At 44.3% G+C, this 22,546-nt stretch overlaps 1 protein-coding gene across 5 annotated transcripts in view; it reads right to left on the reverse strand.

Annotated features, from left to right (window-relative positions):
• DAZAP1 (DAZ associated protein 1) overlaps positions 1-22,546 on the reverse strand; it is an 827,692-nt gene that overhangs the window by 549,614 nt on the left and 255,532 nt on the right. For all 5 annotated transcript variants that reach the window (XM_044053999.1, XM_044054003.1, XM_044054000.1 and 2 more), the window contains exon 4: positions 4,327-4,409. In XM_044053999.1, the coding sequence (XP_043909934.1) occupies positions 4,327-4,409 (83 nt within the window). The remainder of the gene's footprint in view (positions 1-4,326; positions 4,410-22,546) is intronic.

The following is a 22,546-nucleotide window of genomic DNA, read 5'->3' on the forward strand; positions in this document are numbered from 1 at the left end:
AATTTTTTAAATGGAAGGGATGGTAGACAAAAATCAAAGTGGGGGGGGTTCCACTCTGATAAGTTGTGTCTGAACAGAGGAAACAGGCAGGGGTGTCTTCTCCCAGTTATCTGCATTATAGTAACTACTGGCAAAGAAAATAAAGGACTCAAATTCAAGGAGAGAATTGGTATGTTCAAGAAAAGTTGGCTTTATTGCAGACATTTTGCACCTGACGGAACCAGAAAAGGACATCAGTGCTGTGGAATATTCTGAGACAGTTCCATTTTTTTTTATTGGGGGGGGGGGGGGTACAAAATGAATGAAGACAAAACAAAGGCTATAGCTATAAATTATGTACCCACACATGAATTGGACCAGCAATACCCATATTTATGACGACAAGATAAAATGATTTATGAGTAAGGATCAAAAAGGATTCTGTTAAGGCAGCTAAGAATGTGTGCAGGAAGAGACTAAAAAAAGACAACACAAACTGAGAAACTGGAAGCTCTTGCTTACAGATACAGATAGCAAAATACATGCAGTAAAAATGTTGTTAGTACCTTTAGTTACATATACAGGTCAGACATTTTTATCACCCAGGGGAGAAATTGTGGACATTAGTTCAAGGAGTTTATTTGGATATGGGTAAGTTGATTCTCCCACTAGAACAAGGTTAAAAATACCTCATTAAATCAGGTAATCCTAAAGCTACACACGAAAGGCGCTTATAACAGAAGCAGAAGGTTACAATTCAGAGTGGAAGGGAAGTTAAGTCCAGGGGGGTTAACTGAACAAATAAGGAAAGAATGGGATTTTGGATGCAGATCCTTAAGAACAGTCATACAGAATATTATATTCATAAAGTAACAAAGTATACCAAGAACCAAGTCAAAACGGGAATAGAGAAAGGAGATTCTGCTGATAGGGATGATTGCAATTAAGGTTACTGAGAACAGACAAGAGGGGGGTGGAATTAACTGGAGGAAGATGGAAAAGGAATCCAGGTAATGGAACAAATAAGTACAGAAGGAAAGGGTAACAGGATGGGAAGATGCCAAGGATAATTAGTAAGGCATATAAAACATTGCACAATAACTATATGAATCAATCAGAATAGGTCAGAAAAGATTGGGAAGACAGATTAGATATGTAATTCACAAACAATGGGAGGACATCTGCATGTCTTCCAAATATGCAAAATCTGTAAGAGTTAAGATTTTTGCCTGGAAGTGTTTGCATACATACTTTTATACCCTAAGTAGTCTCCAAATAATTTTTAGTCAGGCAGATGGAAAATGCTGGATGTGTGATGGGGAAGAAAACAGTAACTGGGAACATATGTTCTGGAAGTGCAATGAGTTGGCAGACCTTAAAATCTCCCTACAAAGTACTCTGTCAGGAATACTGGACTAGCAAATGAGTAACTAAGGAAATTAATTTTGAGTTGGGATAAAGGATCTGAATTGCCTCAATACAGTAAGACCTTAAGTTTAATTCTGGTGGCTGCCAAGAGAAATTACCGGAAAATGTAAATCAAAATGTAAACCAACTATACCTGAACATAAATATTGTAACAAGGTTAAAAAAAAAAAACAGGAAGTGGGATTTTAGGAGTAAATTACATTGGAAAAAAATGAAATTGCGGGAACACTACATAGAAAAATCTTTTGGAGGAAGAATGAGGTTTAAGAGAAGGCGGAATTGAATAAATTATGTAGTGTGGCTTAGATTATAAAATATAAAACATGTGATAGCCAACATTTGTATATGTGAACTTGTTAACATGGTTTGATTACTTTTATGTAAAGTTTGCCTATGTCACAAGTGCTAATTTAATAGTCTAAAAAAAAATTAGGACCTAGAAGTCAAGGGCGTATGACCACTGCTACATGTGGTTGTGAGCTCAAGAGAGCAGAAAACAGTGCCAGCACCTTGGCAGAGAGGGATACAGCCCTAACTATGGCTCAGAATCCCAGGGCTCAAATAGTGGTCGGGGAGGGTCTGAGGTACTGGCAGAGAGGGATAGGGTTCGTCTGTCGGGGGGGGGGGGGTTGGGGCTTTTGTCTACATGTTCCCTATGGGAAGAATAGCCCATACAGAGGAATAAGTCTCTGGATGCAACAGGTGACCACGGAGGAAAGAACTTCCCAAGTGGAAATAGGCAATGGCACAACCCCTGCAGGGCACCCTGAGGTTCTATGCTGGCCCTTGCCTTAGAAAATAGTTTAGAAGCTGGAGGAGAGGAAGGTAAGCCTAGTGATGGATGGGGTACTGGGGTAGGTGAAAAATAACCAACTAATGCCCTTGCCTGGATAAAGCATCAAGAGATGAGAAAAGGCACTGAATCATAAGCAATTAAAAATTGGTCTGCAATAAGGAGAAGCAGGAGGAGGACAGGCTAGCCAGGATTCACATCAAACTCCATACTGTTGCAACCCACGACCCAAAATTCAAGTTCTCACTAACCACATCAGTGCCCAATCCCTGACACAAAATCCTGCTGCTGGATAAGACAAGATTGATCCTTCTTTACTAAGGCCCGAGGACTGGTTATAAGAGTCTCCAGTCCTCAGTATTCCTGACATGACAGGCTGAATCAGACCAATTTCCTGGATTGAGACTAACAAACTCGCATCAATCTTCAAAATACAGGATAGGTCCAACAGCCTTTGAAGGTATCCTATCACAAAGTAAGCTGTGGGCACAAATCCCCTGATTACAAAGTCCTTAACAGAGGCTGAAGTCTGGTTAGGGCTCAAAAGCTGAGGGACAGCTAGTCTCCCTATTGAAATGTTTGGACTTGACAAGCACAGAGAAAGAGACCAAAAAATGCAGAAGAGCAAATACCGAACCTCACTCTCCTCTTTTTTGCATGGGTAATATATACACATACATACAGTATATGTAATCATTTTGCCATGACTCAGAGAAAAGGGAATATTCTAAGAAATGGCATGGAGGAAGGGTTAAACAGCAAACTTATTTCAAGGACAGTTTTTGTCCTTGTGGCCATACATCACCCAAACCAAGGACTGCAAAAAGGATCCCCCTATCAGCCTCCATGATGACAGACCCTGGCCAGCACCACCTATGCTAACGGAGATGGCAACTTTTCCCGCCTTCAAATCAAGTAGCCAAGCTGAACCTCTATCACTTGTAATAAATAAGCTCTTCCCTGGCAAAGCAGATGGAACGCTACTGCCCATCTTAAGTTCATGGCTACCTATGGAGTTGCTTAGGCATGCAAAACAGTTTCCTACAATAACAAGGCTCAAGCTCCAAAATGTGCAAACAGCATAGAGAGTCAAGCACCTTCACAAGCGTGCTTATGTAGCCACCATCTTACATATACAGGAGTTTGGCTAGGCATGCAGACATTTTGAAGTATTGTATTTTGCTTGGAAAAATGCCAAAATTCCAACTGGTCATGGAGTAATACTAAACCTTAGACCTCCCTCAAGAAGGATCTTCAGCATCAGAACTCTTCAATTTTTGTCATTCAAGAATGCTCCCTCTATAGTAGGAAAATCACTACACTGAGGCCCGAAAGATTACTTAGGATTAATTACCTACTACACAAACCACACCTTACTCTACTGTGTTTGCCTTCATTACTGTATCTGTATTTCTCAGTTTAACACAGTATGAAGATAAAACAGCTTTACTCAGTTAACCATATATTAAATTTTCTAGTAAAATTTTTTGGCTTTCAAAATCAAAATATGACCCAATCAAAACAAAAGAAACATTTCTGACCAATCCTTCAGAATGTTTTTTTTCTACCACCATTATCACTATTAATATAAGAAAATCAATGAACAAACTGCCCAGTGAAAACATCTTATTACTAGAATGAAATATTAATAGCAGCAAAGCTTACATCTGAAGGAGAGGAACTCTGAACCAAACCTTAAACAACAGTAATCGCACTGCAATACATGTATCAGTTTTTGATTTACCTGCAAATGCAAAGCTCTATGAAACTGAATGTTTTACAGAAGCGATGAACGCATAAGGAAGTGCTTTCACAGCTCTGAACAAATATACTGTACAATGCACAGTAACAAGTGCATGACTATAATAATTATTGCTATGAATCATCTGGCAGTTACCATATGACACTAGTCAGTAGCCGTACAGTAAGCCAATGCAGTTAACTTTCGACTGCAATAAAAGAGGCACAGTTAGATTGTGTTCCCATGAAACAAGTCTGTTTTATACCATCTTACTTAATTTCCTTCCACACTAACGGTGGTGGTTGGGTGAACGTACTCCAGTGAAATTTCTAGTTGCCTAAGTTCAGGTTCAGTCTTAAGATAAAATAAAACTACAACTACACACTTTTTTGCCCATGATGTCGTGAAAATGCATGTTGACAGCCTGGTCCACTGATTGTTCGTCCTCGAAAGTAATAAATCCAAAACCTAGCCAACGACGAAGAGTGAATCAAGGTAGCAGGGTGTAGTGACACAAAACAGGATGATGCACATTATTGGGACAGACCAAGGGTTCAAACAAGGGTTTCAGAGCATTAACATTTAACAGTTAGGTATGAACAATGGGAAAACAGTCCAAGTTGCAATTAAGCTAATCATCATTTTGATCTAACGAGAAATCTTCAGCAGTTATCTAGAATGATCACAAAAAGTTAAAACTGCAAACAAGTCCAGGTTCACCAAAGTGGTTTGAAACAAAGGACAACTGACATACACAGGAGACTCGAACAAATGCAATATAAACCATGGCTGAAGTAACCTACAACAAACTACAACCATGAAAAAGTATTAAAAAACTGACCAAAAATAAGTACAACCATAAAAGAATACAATAAATTGCTTGCCTTTCTCCCCAACAAACTTTTCTACACCTCAAAACCTAGGTCAAACTCCCACAAACACCATATTTAGACAATACCAAAAAATCCTAGCAATACAGTTAGCACACACAAGTACTCATCATACTTATGTTTATCTTAGGGACTTTAGAACTCAGTCCAACTGACGGCAAAGCTTCAAACAACAATTTTCACTCCTAGGTTTGCATGGCACCCAAACACATGCCCATGGCTCACTACCACAATTTTAAATCCCAAATCAAATGATCTTCTTGCAAAAAGACCTAACCTACATTCATTTTTCTGAATGCATTAACTCATTCACTCCAGTGGAGCTCAAGTAGTCTGCACTGCAACTTCCAATGGGCAGAGTAAGCTTTTTGACAGAAAAAAGAAGTTATATCTTACCATAACGTTCCATCTGAGTTGTTGATCATCTTCCATTCATCACTGATGGGTACGGTTTTGAACCCTCGGAACAGAGTCGGCCAAATACCAAGCTAGTGTACACCAAACTCTCGAGCCACGCTACTACCCACAATGTCCATATAGTAGAAATATATATAACAAAGGCAGAGGCCATCTCTGCGCAAACATCCTAACACACCAAAATGACTAAAAGATCCGCCAGGAGCCTTTGGCGGGCGAAGGTGGGAGGGTGTGATGAATGGAAGATCATCAACAACTCAGATGGAATGTTATAGTAAGACATAACTTCTTTATCTGAAGTTGTTAATCTTCCTCCATTCCTCACGGATGGGACAGAGTCCCTAGCTACTACAGAATCTGAGTGGTCCTCATGGAAGAACATTCCGGAGAACCATAGAGCCAAAGGCAGCTCTTCCCCTGAAGATCAGATCCAATTTGTAATGCTTGATAAAGGTATGGGGTTTATCCCAGGTGGCAGCTGTACAAATATCATCCATGGAAGCCCTAGCATGATAGGCAACAGAAGCGGCCACAACTCTAGTGGAATGAGGTTTAATGCGGCCAGGAGCGGACTCCTCCTCCAGAGAATAAACAAAGGAGATGCAATCCCTAAGCCATTTAGACAAGGTAACCTTAGACAATGCAGATCCCTTTCTAGAGCCCGCAAAGGCAACAAAAAGCTTATCTGACTTTCGAAATGACTTTGTCCGGTGCAAATAAAAACGCAATGGTCTGTGGTCAGCCAATGAATGGAGACTGTATTCCCCTTTGCTGGTATAATTAGGGAAAAACACGGGCAACTCAATGGACTGAATAATGGAGAATTCCGAAACCACCTTGGGTAAGAAAGTGGGATTGGTGCGAAGTGATACTCTGTCCTTATGGAAAATCAAATAATGACTCAATGCATAATGCTTGCAGCTTTGATACACGTCTGGCTGAAGTAACTGCCACTAGAAACAATGTCTTCCAGGACAGAAACTTCACATCACAGGTTGCAGCCAGCTCGAAGGGAAGTAGAGTCAACGTTTGAAGCACCCTAGACAGATTCCATGATCCCACAGGTTGCCTAATGGGAGGTCTCGAATGAAAAATCCCCTTCAAGGTGGTCTTACACAGATGAGAAGAAATAATAGGAATTCCGTCTGAACCATCATGGAAATTAGAGATGGCAGCTAGATGCACCCGAATCGTGGATGCAGAAGCCCCGTTAAGGAAGAGTTCGGTCAGGTACTGGAACAGAAACAGAATCCAGAGACAGCTCTTGTGCCCACAAGGAAAAACGTTTCCACGTGTCTTTATAAAGTTTTCTAGTAGAAGGTTTATGGGAGGCCAAAATAACATTCCGTACTGGATGAGAGTGATTTAAGCCTGGCTACTAACGAAGTGGAGCAACCAAGCTCTCAGTTTGAGCGTGGTCAGATTTGGAGACAACAACCCTTGGGGATGAGAAATGAGATCCTGATGGAAGTCTGGAATCCAAGGAGGTCAGAGAAGGTGTGGCTGAAGGAAGGGGAACCAAACCTGTCGAGGCCAGAATTGAGCAATGAGAATCATTCTGCTTCTCAACCGAGTAACTTTCCTAAAGACCAAGGGCATTCAAGGGGATGGAAGGTTAAGCGTACAGGAGACCCGTGGGCCAATCGAGAGTCAGAGCATCTCTCGGGGACTCCCCCTGCGGAGGAGAGGGCAAAGTAGCTGCTGCACTTCGTATTGGAGAGGGAGGCAAACATCGCAGCAAGGCCGCCCCAGTGGCTGAAAATTTCCTCCGCCACCCTCGGGTTGAGAGACCACTCGTGAGGAAGCAGAATGCATCTGCTCAGCCTGTCTGCAATCACGGTGGAACTCCCAGAGATGTGTGTAGCAATCAGGAAATGGTTGGAAGCTATTGCCCACTGCCAAATTCTCAAAGCTTCGTGGCAAAGGGTGTAAGATCTGGTCACTCCCTGCTTGTTGATGTACCATACCACAGACATGTTTGTCTGACTGGATAGCAATTGGTCAGAGAGGAAGAGGAGGATGGAGAGCTTGTAACACCAGTAAAACAGCTCTGAGCTCTAGAACGTTGATGTGTAAGTCGACTTCTAGAGGAGACCATGTTCCTTGAACAGATTTTCCCTGAAAATGGTCCCCCCACCCTATCAGGGAAGCGTCCATAGTCACCATGGTGGTGCTGGGCTGAAGAGGTTGAAAGGGGCGACACCAAAGACTTTCGTCCATTCTCATCCACCAGAGGAGATACTGTTTGCAGAGATCGGTGATGAGAATTAGTGCATTCAAGGGATGATGATTGTATATCCATTGAGTTTGAAGAAGCCACTGTAACAAGCGCATATGAAGCCTGGCCAACGGAACAATGGGAATGGCTGCCGCCATGGAACCCAGAGCCTGTAGAACTTCCCTTGCAAACACTTTCCTGCGGTCAAGTATCACTTGCACTTGTGCTCTCTGTATTAAGAGCCTATGAAGAGGAAGAGATATTCGGCCGAGCTGTTGAATATAGCCCCAATGAATTCTAGTTGTTGAGAGGGATGAAGGTTTGATTTTTCCCAATTGATAATACCCAGAGATGCCGCCAGAGACAGAGTGTAGCGAACGGCCCTCGTCAGTAGATGCTCGGTGGGGGCGGAGAGGAGCCAATCGTCCAGATAAGGAAACACCTGGAATCCGTGAAGTCTCAAGTGAGCTGTCACCACTGCTGGACATTTCGTGAAAACTCTGGAGGCCGTCGAGAGACCAAAAGGCAGGGCTCTGAATTGAAAATGATTGGCTCCCAGCCGGAAGTGCAAAAGTCTCCTGGAGCGTTTCTCCATTTTGATGTGGTAATATGCATCCAAGAGATCCAGAAAGCACATCCACACACCCTCCCTAAGGCATGGAGGGATGGCTTGAATATTGACCATGCAGAACTTGGTCTGTATGACTGACTCTTTCAAACGACTGAGATCCAGGATAGGTCTCCAGTCCCCTGTCTTTTTTGGCACCAAAAAAGAGTCAGGAGTAGAACCCTAATCCGCATTGATCTGGGGGGACCTTTTGGATGACCCGCTTTAGAAGAAGCTTCTTGATTTCGGAAGCTACCTCCTCCCTTTGACTGGGTGGTACATCAGAAAGGGGAATTGAGGTCTTGGAAAGGATTTGAGGGGAATGTGATAGCCTCTGGTGACAATTCGCTGCACCCATAGATTGTCGGTAATGGAGGACCAGGCTGTTTGGTGAAGAGAGAAACGCGACCCCGACTGCTTCCAAAGGAAAGCAATCAGGCAACGCTTCAGGAGCACTGATAGGACATACGGGAGAAAGAATCTCTGGAGCCCTGATTTTGGTAACCCCCTCTGCCCCTAAAGGGGCATCTTCCACCGGACCCCCCTTTGCCTCTGGAGGAGTCCTCTCTATGTGCATCATGAAAGAAACCTTGCAACTTCTTGTGCCACAACTTTCCACTCCTCTGGTCCCTGGAGAAGGAACGCTGAGGTTTGTAGAAGTGCAGGCCCATGGCAGACTATGACTTTTTGTCCTGCTCGCACCTGGTCAAGGTATCCTTGGACCTTAGAACAAAAGTGGGGAGGGCTCAATAGGGGTGTTCAAAAAGGAAGACTTGAAGGAATCCTGTAGGTCAAAAATGCGCATCCAGACATGACGTCGGACAACCATGCCATCACCTGCTGCTCTAGATGCTCCTTCGGTTGCGTGAGAGAGCAACCTCATGGAGGAATTCAAAATCGGTTCAAGGGTGGCAAGTTGGGAAGCCACTGTCACATGCTCCATCAGACACGTGACCCAGGAGGCTACCAGAGAGTTCGGAAATAAGGTCTCTCTGGAGTCTCGTAATGTGTGCCAGGAAATTCAGCTAAAGCATAGCAAAGGTCGCTGCAACAAAAACTTGCTTCACTAACCTGTCCACCGCCCAGGACTCCCTGTTGGGCGGATGAACAGCAGGACTCTCTTCTGCCAGGTCCTTCTTTGTGGCCGCCACCACCACTGCAATGTCTACTGGCAAGCCTTTCGACCAATGGGGTTGATCCTCTGGAGGGGAAAGTACATTGATATCCTGGGGATAGCTTCTATTGAATCTGGACTATTCCATGCTCGCTGCAACTCATCTGCAGGAGGTGTCACCCAGGACATAGTGTGCTGGGAACGGAAAGCTTGTAGGAATACGGATTCCTCTGGGGAAGGGGTGGAAGATTTCCAGTCACCCCGCTGACTCAAAATCTCCAAGATGTCCCCAAAGGAAACAGTCAGGGGGTGATCTAGGGGAACCTTCCCCATCATCGTAATCCATATCTTCAGTAAGGGACTCTTCAGGTGAGTCCATGTGTTTTCTTTTGCACACCCTCTTCTGAGGGGGCTCTTCGGTGGGAACGTCCAAAGAGGCCTCGGAAAGGGCGGTGCTTTGGATTAGTGGTCCCCTGCTAAGGGCTGGCGATGTCTGAGTTGGGGCGGGGGGGGGACCAAAGGCGGAGCTGAAAGGAGGATTGCTAGCCGCCAGCGCCCCTTCCATAATCCGGAAGGCAGGCCCACCTGAAGAGGGATGGGAGCCCAGAACCGAAGGGGACTGAATCGGAACCAGGGTCACACCCCGCTCCGAACAGCCCACCTCCAAGACTGGAGTTTGAGAGGGGTGCGGTGCAGATATAACGCTCTGATCCGAGACGGGAACCGAAAAGGCAGTTGGTGCCGGGGCCGGAACCAAATATTAAACCCCCAAAGCAAGGGGTTGAGGAAGGTGGGCTGTTGTCAGAACTGACACCCACCAGGGCTTAGATGATTCAGGCATCATAGTAGTCAGTGCCGAAGGAAGGGGTCCTGTTGACAGTAATGTGCAAGGGGGCCTTGGAACTGAAAGATCCCCATTAGGAGAATACAAAGGAGTTGAAGGAGGAAAAATCCCAACACCTGGAGCGGAACAGGGTCTGGAGATACCTCTTGCAGTCAATACCTGATCCACGAGACGAACAATGTCTATTTCGGACACGCTCCTGGCAGACCTAACTGATATCCCAGAAGGGGATTCAGGCCGATCCAGAAAGGGACTGTATGCTTGCCCGGCAAACGGATCCATAGAAGATGAATACCTGGTCCGTGGTAAAAAAACTCAACGGAGCCGAGGATTCTGATTTGAATTGCGTAAACGGTAAGGTCGGCACAGAGAGGGAACTCAGAGCCGAAGTCACAATCGGGATAGTAGTCAAAATTGGATCTGAGGTCAGGCGAGGTCTGTGCCGAAGTGTCCAGAACCGAAGTAATCAGCAGTTGAGTAGTCGTCGGTGCCGAGCCCGGAACAGACAATTCAGACTTCCCAGAAACTGCACTAGGCGCCAAAATCAGTGGCATCGAGGCAGCGAGCCGATGCTCTGAGGAAGATCTACAGGCCTTAGATCACTGCTTCTTTCCCGTCACCGGCCGGAGAAGAGAGGTCTGAGCGGGGACACTTCTTATCCTTGACTGGAGGGGTTGAGACCTCAGCAGAAAGAGACTCAGAGAAAGGAGAGGAACGCAATCCTTTCAAAACCAATTTGTTGCTCCGTTCATTCAATGTCCGTTGACTAAAACTCACACAAATATCACATGGGGGAGTCGCAGAAAGGTGCAAAACGCCCAACCAATAAACGCATTTAAAATGCAAGTCACTGTTCGGTAATTTATCACTGCAAAACGTGCAGTGTTTAAAACCTGAAATACCCTTTTTCTCAGACATACTAGCACTCACTCAGGCAAAAAAGAGAAGGAGAAAAAGGACAGACTACCAGCAATGGTATGAGGAGTTACCACGAGGGTGGTAAAAAGTAAGGAAAGACAAGAAAATACCAACAATGGTAAAAAAAGGAACACCTGTGGGTAGAGCTAGTCTATGAGAAAGATACTACTAGAGAAATTATTGGAGAAATGCACAGTTTAAATAAGTCAAGACTACTTAGCTGGAGAGTTCGGTGAAAACGCTGCTATATGGCTGCTCGGCAAACGAAATATGGGGTATGGGATGAAGGGCGTTATGGGTAGTAGCGTGGCTCGAGAGTTGTGTACGCCAGCTTGGTATCTGGCCGACTTGGTTCAGAGGGTTTGGAACCGTACCCATCAGTGACGAATGGAAGAAGATTAACAACTTCAGATATGTCCTCACATTTCAAACAAATGTTCATATTTCTGGTGGTGCTGCGGTAGCGTTGTCGCCGCACAGTAAGACGCTGTCCGGTTCGATTCTCAGATAGAGAATCTTCTGCGTGGAGACACGCGTGAATGGAAGTACCTGCGTTGAAGGTTGTGCGTCAGGGCTGGCAACTCGGCACGTAAAAATCCACTGCTAATGACCATTCAAGCTACACACATACGGTCAAGTAGCATTTTGTTCATCTAGCTGAGAACTTTCATACGAGGCTAAGAAGTTCTGCATGTTACTTGGTTGAGATATTTAGAAAAATGTGAACTACATCTACATAAATTATTATAAAAACATTTAACATCGCTTTATCTGCATTAGACAGAGTTCAAATATTAATGCAGTTGAGTTTGCCATTGTGTAAGCTTTATGATTAAATCTTTTAAAACGTTGTAGATAGCATAGTTTTGGAATTACTGATCTAAACATGAACAAGCAATATTTGACGCCTGGAGAAGACAGTAGGAGTTAACTGCAGTACACCTGGAGATGTTACTTGGATGTAGTAAGACACAAATCCCATAAAAACAGCTAAATATGCAAGGTAGGTAGGAGAAAAGGGAGTTAAAGGACTAAATTCTAGCAAACAGAAAACATTAACATATCCACAATTCTGCTTCACAACTTAGGTCTAATCAGCGGAGAAAACTATCAAGTAGCTTATCAGGACATGCCTGGAAGGTGATAACAAAATTTCATGGACACAGACTGAACAGGTCATTCCTTTCCCCTGCAGATCATCAACGCAATGCAACTTTAACCTAAACATCACTGTAAAGAAGAGCAACTACCACCATATAATAGCAGCATATCAGCAATGGATAGTCCTGAAGCTGGAAAGAAACCCAAGACATACAATACTGTACACAAACCACTAGAATGGCACGTGATTAAACTTTTTACCCAGGCTGAACTAAATGAGTAAAGTTAACAGTGGATATGGATATTTTCGAGTTAAAGGATAAGCACACCAGCTATATGTACACTAAGGGTATGAAGCAACTGTTCATCTCTTTTAAAAGCACAAAGGAAAAAAACATCTGTAAAGATGCTGGAAAATATTAAGGTACAACCCAATACCTTAATTATGGGTGATTTCAACTATCCCACCATCAACTGAGAAAACTACTAGTGTACCGACTCATTCGCTCAACGTTTTCTGGAACTCAAATTCCAACGCCTTGGATCAGCTTGTCCACACGCTCACCAGGGGCAGCAATATCCCAGGCCTGGTCATTACCAATATGGGAAACCGGTGTTCCACACCAATTGTCAACTCCTCGCTGGTCAGATGCAACCACAAGCTAATCACCCTAGACATCCATATCCCACCACCACCCTCATTAAGGAAACCCACCATCAAAAACTACTCCAAAGCCAACTTCATGCTTAAGACAGAAGAGGCAAATGGCACGACACCCATGCAGATGGAAAAAAGACGTATGACTGCTGAATCTTGCACAAATGCACTGTATAAGCACATACACGACTGCAAGGATCGTGCCATCCCCAACAGAACCAAGATGCTATCCTCCAAAAAAAGGAAGCCAATCTCGTGGTTCCCTGCCATAAACAAACTCTACAACAGAAAGAAGAAGCTGTTACAAAAAGAGTAAAAATCCCAGGTCAGCCTCAGCAAAAATTTGAGATCCCTCATAAAATCCTCAAACCAGTTATGAAAATAAAATTGCCACGGATTCCAAAGGCAGCCACAAAGCATTCTACAGTTATGTCAAGAATCTCAATGACAACACTCAGATCTGCAATGGCACTAAATATAGAGAAACCAACCGATATTGCCAACATCCTGGCAGATCCCTCTCACCCTCCTAAGGTCCCATCTTAATACCAGAAGAATGCAAAGCCACTGTAATCACAGATGAACAAGTTAAGACTGCACTCACCAAAGCCAAGAACATAGCATCCATGGGACCAGACAACATCCCAGGCTGTGTACTGCACAAACTACAGAATGAACTGGCACCCCACCCAAGTGCCATGCTCAATCATAGCCTCATCCTCAGGCTATGTACCTACTGAATGGCACTGTGATTGTTATCCCTCTCCACAAAGGCCACCCCGGAAACTATCGTCCCATCAGCCTGACCAGCCTGGTCTGCAAGGCCATGGAGCGTATCATCTTGGAGCTTATAAACAAAGACAAAGGTAACCTCCAAACCCTAGACCCCACTCAGTTTGGGTTTGTAAAAGGCAGATCATGTCTACTAAACCTGATTGCCTTCTTTGAAGCCGTCACTAGAACCATAGACAAGGGCAAGGTAGTGCACACCGCCTATCTTAACCTTGCCAAGGCTTTCAATACCGCCCCTATTCTGGAATTATAAACTCACTAAACTGGGTATAAATCTCTATGTCACAAGATGGGTGGCCACCTGGCTCACTGAGAACCCGCACAATAAAAGCAGCCGACTCCCAAGTCCAACTTCAGACCAGTGACAAGAGGAATACCACAGAGTTTGGGTCCTGGGTCCTCTCCTGTTCGGCATCTACTTCTACGAAGTGCAGGTCAACACAGAAGGTCTTTGGATAGCAAAGTTCGTAGATGACTGCAAACTGGGAGCCATAATAGAATCACCTAATGATGTAGACATCCTATAAAAGGGCCTCACAGAGACAGATGCTTTGAGTCAAAGTCATGGCCTCAAGCTCAATGCCAAGAAATGCATTCTCATCCCTTGGGGAAAAACTCTGTACCTATGAACTGCCACATAGGCAGTAGCTCACTAAACACAGAAAGTGCGATAAGAGACCTTGGGACACAAGTGGACAGTAGTCTCTCCTTTCATAACCACAATACCTGAGTAGTCAGGAAATCCGTCGAAGTGGCACACATCACAAAAGGGTTCTCCACTAGGAAAAAAGGAGGTCATTGTTCCTCTCAACTCATCCCTCATCAGACCCATTATAGAGTACAATGCCCCGTTTGGCATGCATCTCACAAGACACCTACAACAATTGGAAAGGCCACAGAAATACCCCACTAACAGGATTACTGGCCTCAAACAACAGATGCCATATGCAGGCCGTATCAGAAAAATCCAGCTCTACTCCATCGCATATTGCCTACTCAGAGGCGATCTCTGCCTAACATACAAAGCTATGTCAAACCCAGAGCTATTGGACATTCTACACTTAAAGAAATCCCAATCTCTCCGAACTACACGCTGCAGGGACTTCAACCTTGCCACCACAATAAACAGAACATGCTGGAGGGATAAGATTCCTGTCCCAGAGACTTCCCATACTCTAGAACAAACTACCTATTCATGTCAAGCAAGGCTCCTCATTGGTCCTCTAAGAAAAATCTTGACGACTGAATGGGAAATAGAAAATTCACCCCGGGATCACTTTTGCGGCACTGCTCGACAAGGGCACAGGAAAACAATTTTCTTGGGTGGCAAAAACCAGGGAGCTTTTTTGGCTAGGCTTATATAGACCCAAAGGACGATAGCCTAGTATCTACCTATGAAAGATTTACACAACCTTTGAACACTTCTGAAAATGGTGACTTGAAATCTCAGAACACTTTTGGATAGCAAAGGATTACATCTCAGAGAAACTGCCCCTATGAATCATCAAAAAGCACTTTGAACATCACAGCTCAGATGTAAAAAAAAAAAATTATCCACATTACTCTGATCAGAATTAAAAAAGGTTCCAAGGAAACCAAATAAGATGACAAAAGATGTAAGCAGCTCAAAACTGAAGCAACGTTGATCAGGTTAGATGCTCAAATAGCTGGAGCAATGATGAACAGCATAAAGAGAAAATTACTCTACCAACCTTGGGGGGGAGGGGAGGGGAAGGGCTCTGGTCTAACATAGGCAACACCTACAGGGAGCAAAGGTGTTATTCCTACAGAGCACACAGACCTGTTAAGCACAAGTAGCCTTTGCACAAGAGCACAGGCTGAGAAAGGTTTGTGCACAGAGTCACGTTTGCCAAGCTAAGGCAGCATTTAAATGTTGCTTAAAATACATGGCAGAGGTGTAAGGTCACTCCACTGGACCTAAATTATTGCCTGTTCCATACAACAAAACTTTTGCGCATTGAAGACTTTAAATATTGCACCATCATGGATAAACAACTTACTTGAAAAAGTAGTGCCCTGGAGAAGGCTGATTCTTCCCTGCAGAGACTAAAGAGGAACTCTTCCGTTCATGCCTTTATGAGAAGTGTTCATAAAAGCAAAAAAAAAAAAAACACAAAAAGCCAATCCTCAGGATTAGCCCAGTCCACTCAAACCTAATTTTCATGAAGTGGTGGTACAAATTGCCTGAAAGCAGAAACTCCCGGGAGAGTAGGACACTACCCAATCCCCCTTTTACTCTAACAAAATACGACAAAAAAAGCAGTAGGAATGTTACGTTCCTGATAAAAGATATCTATTTGAAGTACATCAATGGCCAAGTGGGGAACTCCCTCCAATTCAAGTTATCAAGAAATGGATTTCCACCAACTATATACAAGCCATTAGTGCACTGCACTCTACAAGGCAGTTTTGTGCAAATTAAATGTGAACAGCTAAAGACAATGCACAATCCACCACAGACGGAGCAATTTCTCCACAATGGCATGCATACTTACACCTACCTAGTCTATGTAGATCCATCACAGGGACATGTCTGATATCACCAAAACAAAGGTTCAAGACACATGGATGTGCAGGGCCTAAAGTGCTGATGTGCAGCTCTCACTAGGTTGCATAAACTCTGGGCTGGAAACAAATGGACAATGCTACCAATTCCTTCCTAAAAAAGGCATTTGTAGGTAGGACTTGCTTCTGACTGGAAGGGGGAAAAGTACAGTTGTGTACACTTACCATAAATGTAGATGTTACAGTGTATTCACTGTTGCAGTCATCACATTTGGGTTATCTGCTAGCAGTAGCCCTCAGTCGGCCTGATGATCAATGTCTTGGGTCCTGCGTCGGTTGCTGTCTCATCTTCCATGACGTCAAGTATATAGCATATAAAGCAAGCAGCCGACGCCATTACATCAGTTTTTCTTGCCCCAGATGCCCCCCTAAGGGGAAGCAATTTTATATACATATACATATATATATATATATATATATATATATATATATATATATATATATATATATAGCTGAGGTAGGGCGGCTGGGTCTAAATAGGATTAAGAGTGGCTATGAGGCCCTGCAGAACTGCAGCGGCAAAGCCTGCTCTGGATTTAGAGTAAAGAGGTAAGTGATGATGCTTGGTAAAAGTGTGCACTGAACTCCAAATTGCAAACTCCAAAATTTCCTTGTTTGGCACTCCTCTGAGAAAGGCTGTTGAAGTGGCTGCTGCACTGGTAGAATGTGGCCTAATATTCTTAGGCACTGATTTGCCATGCTGTGCATAGCAGAAATTAATGCAGTCTCCTATCCATTTTGAAATAGTCTACTTTGAAATAGCCTTTCCTTGTGATCCTGCAGCATATGCTACAAACAGTTGCCCAGTTTTCCTGAAAGCGTTTGTTTTGTCCAAGCAGAAGCGTAGCTGCCTGTGTATGTCCAAAGAGTGCAGAAGTCTCTCCCCTTTATTCTGGGGAATTGGATAAAATGTTGGCAAATGAATGGTTTGGTTAAGAGCCACACTGGATACTACCGTTGGCATAAATGTTGGGTTTGTCCTTAGAGAAACCCTGTCCGGATGAAAAATGATAAAAGGGTCCATTGCCATTAATGCCTGTAACTCTGAGACTCTTCTTGCTGAAGTTATTGCTAGGAGCAGAGCAGTTTTCCATGATAAGAATTTTATCTCAGCTGTATTGGCCGAGTCAAAAGGAGGCAGTGTGAGCTTTTCCAAGACAAAGTTGAGGTCCCATATAGGTATCAGTGCTCTCCTTGGGGGTCTTGTGTTTTTTGCCCCTCTGAGGTACTGTCTTAGCAATGGATGTGAGAAAATAGGAGGTTCTGTATTGTAATGAGCTGAAATGGCAGAAGCACGGAACTTAACTGATGACAAGGATAGGCCTTTGTCCAGCATCTCAGTTAGGTATTGTGAAATCTGAGGAATATTTGGAACAAGTGGTTCAAGTCCTTGTGCCTGGTTCCAAGCACAGAATCTCTTCCATTTTTCTGCATAAGATTTCCTGGTGCTGGGCCTCCTGGCTTCCAAAAGGACATCCATAACAGCTTTAGAGAGAGGTGTGTTCTGAGTGGCTATATTATTTGCCATGCAGCCAGATTTAAGGTTCTGAGTTGGCTGTGCAGGATCTCATTGTTTTGTTGAGTCAGAATATGAGGAATTTGAGGTAAAGTCCAGGCTGGGCCTTGAGACAAGCTCTTTAGGATTGGGTACTAATGCTGGCGTGGCCAGTCTGGGGCAATCAGAATAATTTTTGGTTTCTCTTGTCTGACTTTAGGAGTACCTTGGGGAGGAGAGGCAGTGGTGGAAAGGCATAAACTGTTAGGGTTTTCCAGCTGAATGATAGAGCATCCACTTTCCATGCTTGTGAGTGACAAGTCCTTGTGCAGAATCTCTGCAGTTGGCAGTTGTGAAGGGAGGCAAATAGATCTATGTCTGGGCATCCCCATTTCCTTGTTATCATGCTGAAGATTTGTGGATCTAGTTTCCAATCATGAAGATCCATGAGGTTTCTGCTTAGTTCGTCTGCCAGAGTATTTTTCTTTCCTGGCAGGAACTGTGCCTACATATGTACTTGATAGGTCAGTGCTGTGTTCCACAAAGTCATGGCTTGCCTGCAGAGGGGGGAGGAATGTGTGCCCCTTTGTTTATGTACCACATATCTGTAGTATTGTCCGTCTTTAGCAATAGTTGTCCTGGCTGTAGTAGATCCTTGAAGGCTGTCAGAGCATTTTGTACAGCTAGCATCTCTTTTTGATTGACATGAAGATGCATTTGGTCCGCGGGCCATGTGCCCTGAATACATTTTCCTGCCATGTGTGCCCCCCCCCCCCCCCCCCCCCAGGCATAATCTGATGCATCTGTTGTTACTGTCTGCCTGGCTGTGTGTAAAGTGAAAGGCTGTCCCTTGTTGTGGTGAAAGGCCAGTGCCCACCATCGAAAGTCCTGTTGCAGGCAGGGAATAAGAGTTACTATTGTTTCCAGGCTGTGGCAAGGTGGAGTCCAAACACTTTTCAGATACCACTGTAGCTTCCTCATATGCAGTCTTGCATATGGAATTAGCAGGATGCAGGATGCCATGAAGCCCAAAGCTTGCAGAATTTTTCTTGCTGGTAGCTGGGTCTTTGTTGCCATCATTTGAAAGTAAAAAGTCAGTTGCTTTTGCTTGTCTGGCGTGAGATAAGCCATCTGGCCAGTTGTATTTAAGTTTGCACCCAGGAATATTATCTCTTGAGAGGGCACTAGTTTTGATTTCTTTTTGTTTACTATGTACCCTAGGCAAATTAGTAATCTTTTTACAAACGCCAGATGCTATAGTAGAATGTCCGTGCTCTCTGCTTGAATAAGGCAGTCGTCCAAGTAGGGATATATTTGAATTCCTTTTTGTCTGCAAAATGCAATTACTGGTGCCAGGTATTTTGTGAAGACCCTGGGCGCAGTAGATAAGCCAAATGGCAGTGCAGAGAATTGGTAATGCATTCAGCCAGCTATGAATCTGAGGTATTTTCTGCAAGACTGTCTGACTGGGACATGCAGGTATGCCTCTGAGGTCCAAAGTAACTAGCCAGGCCTTCTTGCCCAGCATGGGTAGAAGTTGCTGCAGTGTCAACATTTTGACTTTTGGAACGTCCAGGAAAGTATTTACAATAGACAGGTCCAGTATTGGTCTCCAGGCTTTGTCCTTTCTGGGTACCAAGAAAAGTCTTGAGTAAAATCCTTGCTGTGGTACTTTCTGAATAGCCCTCATGTCCATGAGAGCAGAATTTTGTTTTTGTGCCTCTGCCCATTGATTGTGTGGCAGGTCTGGCATACCTTTTGACCTTGGTAGGGTGTGAAAGTGGAACCTGTAACCCTGAGAAACAATATTCAGTATCCATTTGCCCTGGGTGATCATGTGCCAATTATGTGAGAAAAGTGCTAGTTTTCCCCCTAAGGGTGCTGCCAAAAGGTAAGTGCTTGGCATTTGTAGAGGAAAGTCATTGGGACTGTTTCCTATAAGGTTGTGATTGGTCTTCTTTGCCTTTGGGGGCTGAAGCACCCCATTGTTTAGGTTTGTATGAGCCTTGTTGCTGAGATCTGCCTCTTGGGTGTCTGTATCTGCCTCTTTGTGGCCTGTCTGACACTGGAAAGGACCAATTTTTAGAAGGCCAGTTCCTGCTAAATCTAGGTGGCTGAACCTGTAAGAAATCCTTTACTGTCTGCATTGATTTTGCTTTATCCTCCATTTTCATTAACACCTCTTCTGCCTTAACACCAAAGTATCATGCTGTAATGGAGCATCCAATAATTTTGCTTTAACATGATCAGGTAAACGATGTTCATTTAACCAAGCATGCCTTCGAATGACAGAACCTGTAACTGCGGCTCGGCAAGATGCCTCTAATGAATCAAAACCACATTGCAAAGTATGCTTTCTCACTTGTTCAGTTGCACGCAATAAATCTTGCATGTCCTTGTTCTCAGGACATTCAGAGCTTGTAAGCATTTTCTGTTTTAGCAAAGACATTAGGTATTGTTGATATATAAGCATGTGAAACTGGCAGTTTAAAGCCCTTACAGCTAAAGTAGCAGAGGTGTAAACTTCTCCCCCCATCTGTCCAGTGCTCTAGAATCCCTATCAGAGGACGCCTTTGGGACCCTGAGAAATAGTTTCTGGATCAGCAGCAAGGTTTTTATAAAGAAATTTATGAAAATCTGGAACCCTGTAGTACCTATCTGGCTTAACTGGTGCAGGGGGTAAAGAATCAGGAGTCAAACCGGATTCAGAAAATACACCATAAACAATATCTAGTACAGGGGGGACAGCAAGAGGCCTGTGCTGAGGCAATAAAAAAAAAATCTGAGCCTTTTCTTGGATTCTGAATAATCCTGGCTCTCCCAATGGAAATGTTCCCTCATGGTGTGCAGGGTTTCCCGATGAGTAGTCCTCAGGAGGAGAGGCTGAAGGGATAGATTCTTCAGCATCAGAGTCCACATAGGGAGGAAGAGAATATCCCTGTTCTGAAGAGGAATCAGAAGAAATAGAAACCTGGCCAAAGTAGTCAGTCAGTGTCTTGCCTAGGCCTTTTATCAGGAGGGGGATGGGAACCCCTGATCAAAGTAATTAGGTCCTCGGCCATTTTGAGCATGTTTCTTTGGCATGGATGGCTGTCCAGGAGAATGCTGTACTTGTTTCTGTGTCTTTAAATGTGTTTTAGACTGCCTTGGCTGCTGAAGTGGTCTTGATAGTAAGCTGTGTAGGTCTGAAAACACCCTCAGAAGCCGATGCCTGCCCATCGGCTCCGGACCCATCTGAGGGAATTGTTTCCACAGGCCCAATACCTTGAGTTTCCAGAGGCCTAGCTGTCTCCAAGTGGGAGTCAGAGGCGGCCTGTGGCTCTGAGGTAGCGGGTGTCAGGGGCTGCAAAAGCTGCTCACTGAAAACCGGCGGACCGACGACTGGCCTAGGAGAGGCTTAGTCAGTTTTGGACCTCGGATGCCTTTTTGTTTGTCCTTGCGCTTTTTATGGACTCCTGTCGTCAGTTGTTCCGACAGCATTATATAGTTAAACTTTCGGCCAAAGTAATGTAAAGCAAAATCGAACAGATGCTTAATAGTGCGTTGGTTGAATCTAGCACAAAACAGACAACTAGCAACGTCGTGGTCAGGGCCTAGGCAAGGAATACAGTAAGAATGAAAATCCTTATGAGGTATTTGCTTCCCACAAGAAATACAATTGTTAACTTTTACTGACATCGGTCTGGAACAAGAAAAAAAGTTTCCCCAACGGGGTACATAGCTTTATTGAAGACTTCGGATCTGAAATTCAATTTCGAAAATCTCAGGAGTCTGTCGACCGGCACTTGCGAACTGCTTTCTTCGGGCACTGCGCGGCAAGAAAAACTGAAGAAAATGGCGTCGGCTGCATCTTGTATACCCCTGGCGCACTGACGTCAGGGAAGAGGTGACAGCAACTGACGCCGGACCAGGACTTTGGAATTTAGGCAGACTGCGGGTAGCCTGCCAGCAGGATAACCCAAGTGTAATGACTGCAACAGTGAAACACTATGAACATATGGATGTTGTGTGCTATCCATTTGGAAATGGTTTGTTTTGAAATGGCCTTACCCTCTGTCCCTGTAGCAAAGCTGACTAGCAGCTGGTCAGTTTTTCTGAAAGGCTTAGTCCTGTCAATGTAGAACCTCAGCTGTCTGTGCACATCCCAAGGAATGCAGGATCCTTTCCCCTTTATTCTGAGGATTAGGAAAAAAGGTTGGCAAATGGATGGATTGGTTTAAAGCCACACTGGATACCACTTTGGGCATAAATGATGGGTTAGTCCTGAGGGAAATCCTGTCCGCATGGAAGATAATGAAGGGCTCCACAGCTATAAGAGCCTGTAACTTAAGACACTCTTCTTGCTGAATTGACGGCTAGAAGTAGGGCTGTTTTCTAAGAGAGGAATTTTAACTCAGCTGTAGCAGCATGCTTAAAAGGGGTATGTGTGAGCTTCTCTAGTACAAAGTTAAGGTCCCCTGGCAGGAGTGGGAGCTCTCCTCGGGGGTCATAAATTGTTAGCTCCTCTCTGGAATTGTTTGATCAGAGGGTGAGAGAAAAGGGGTGGCTCAGTATTGTAATGAGCTGAGATGGCAGAGGCATGAATCTTAACTGATGAGAAGGATAGGCCTTTGTGGAGCAGCTCTGCTAGATAATCTAGGATTTGAGGTAAGGTGGCCAAGGCTGTGTCCTTTCCTTGAGACTGGCTCCAAGAACGGTATCTTTTCCACTTTTCTGAATATGATTTCCTAGTACTAGGCCTCCTGGCCTTAAGGATGACATCCAGCACCTGTTTGCTGAGGGTTGCTGGTGATGTATTCAGGGAATAAGCCAGGCTGCATGGTTCAGGGTTTGCAGCTGAGTTTGCAAAATCTGCCCCTCCTGCAAGGACAGCAGAGAGGGGGGTCTGATGTAGGTGCCAGGGTAGCACTACTGTCAGACTGCGTAGGAGTGGGTGGCTGGGAAGGATAAAAGCACTCCACTGTT

Source organism: Protopterus annectens, chromosome 13.part0, assembly GCF_019279795.1.
Source record: "Protopterus annectens isolate FY-2018-M chromosome 13.part0, PAN1.0, whole genome shotgun sequence".
Lineage (NCBI taxonomy): Eukaryota > Metazoa > Chordata > Ceratodontiformes > Protopteridae > Protopterus > Protopterus annectens.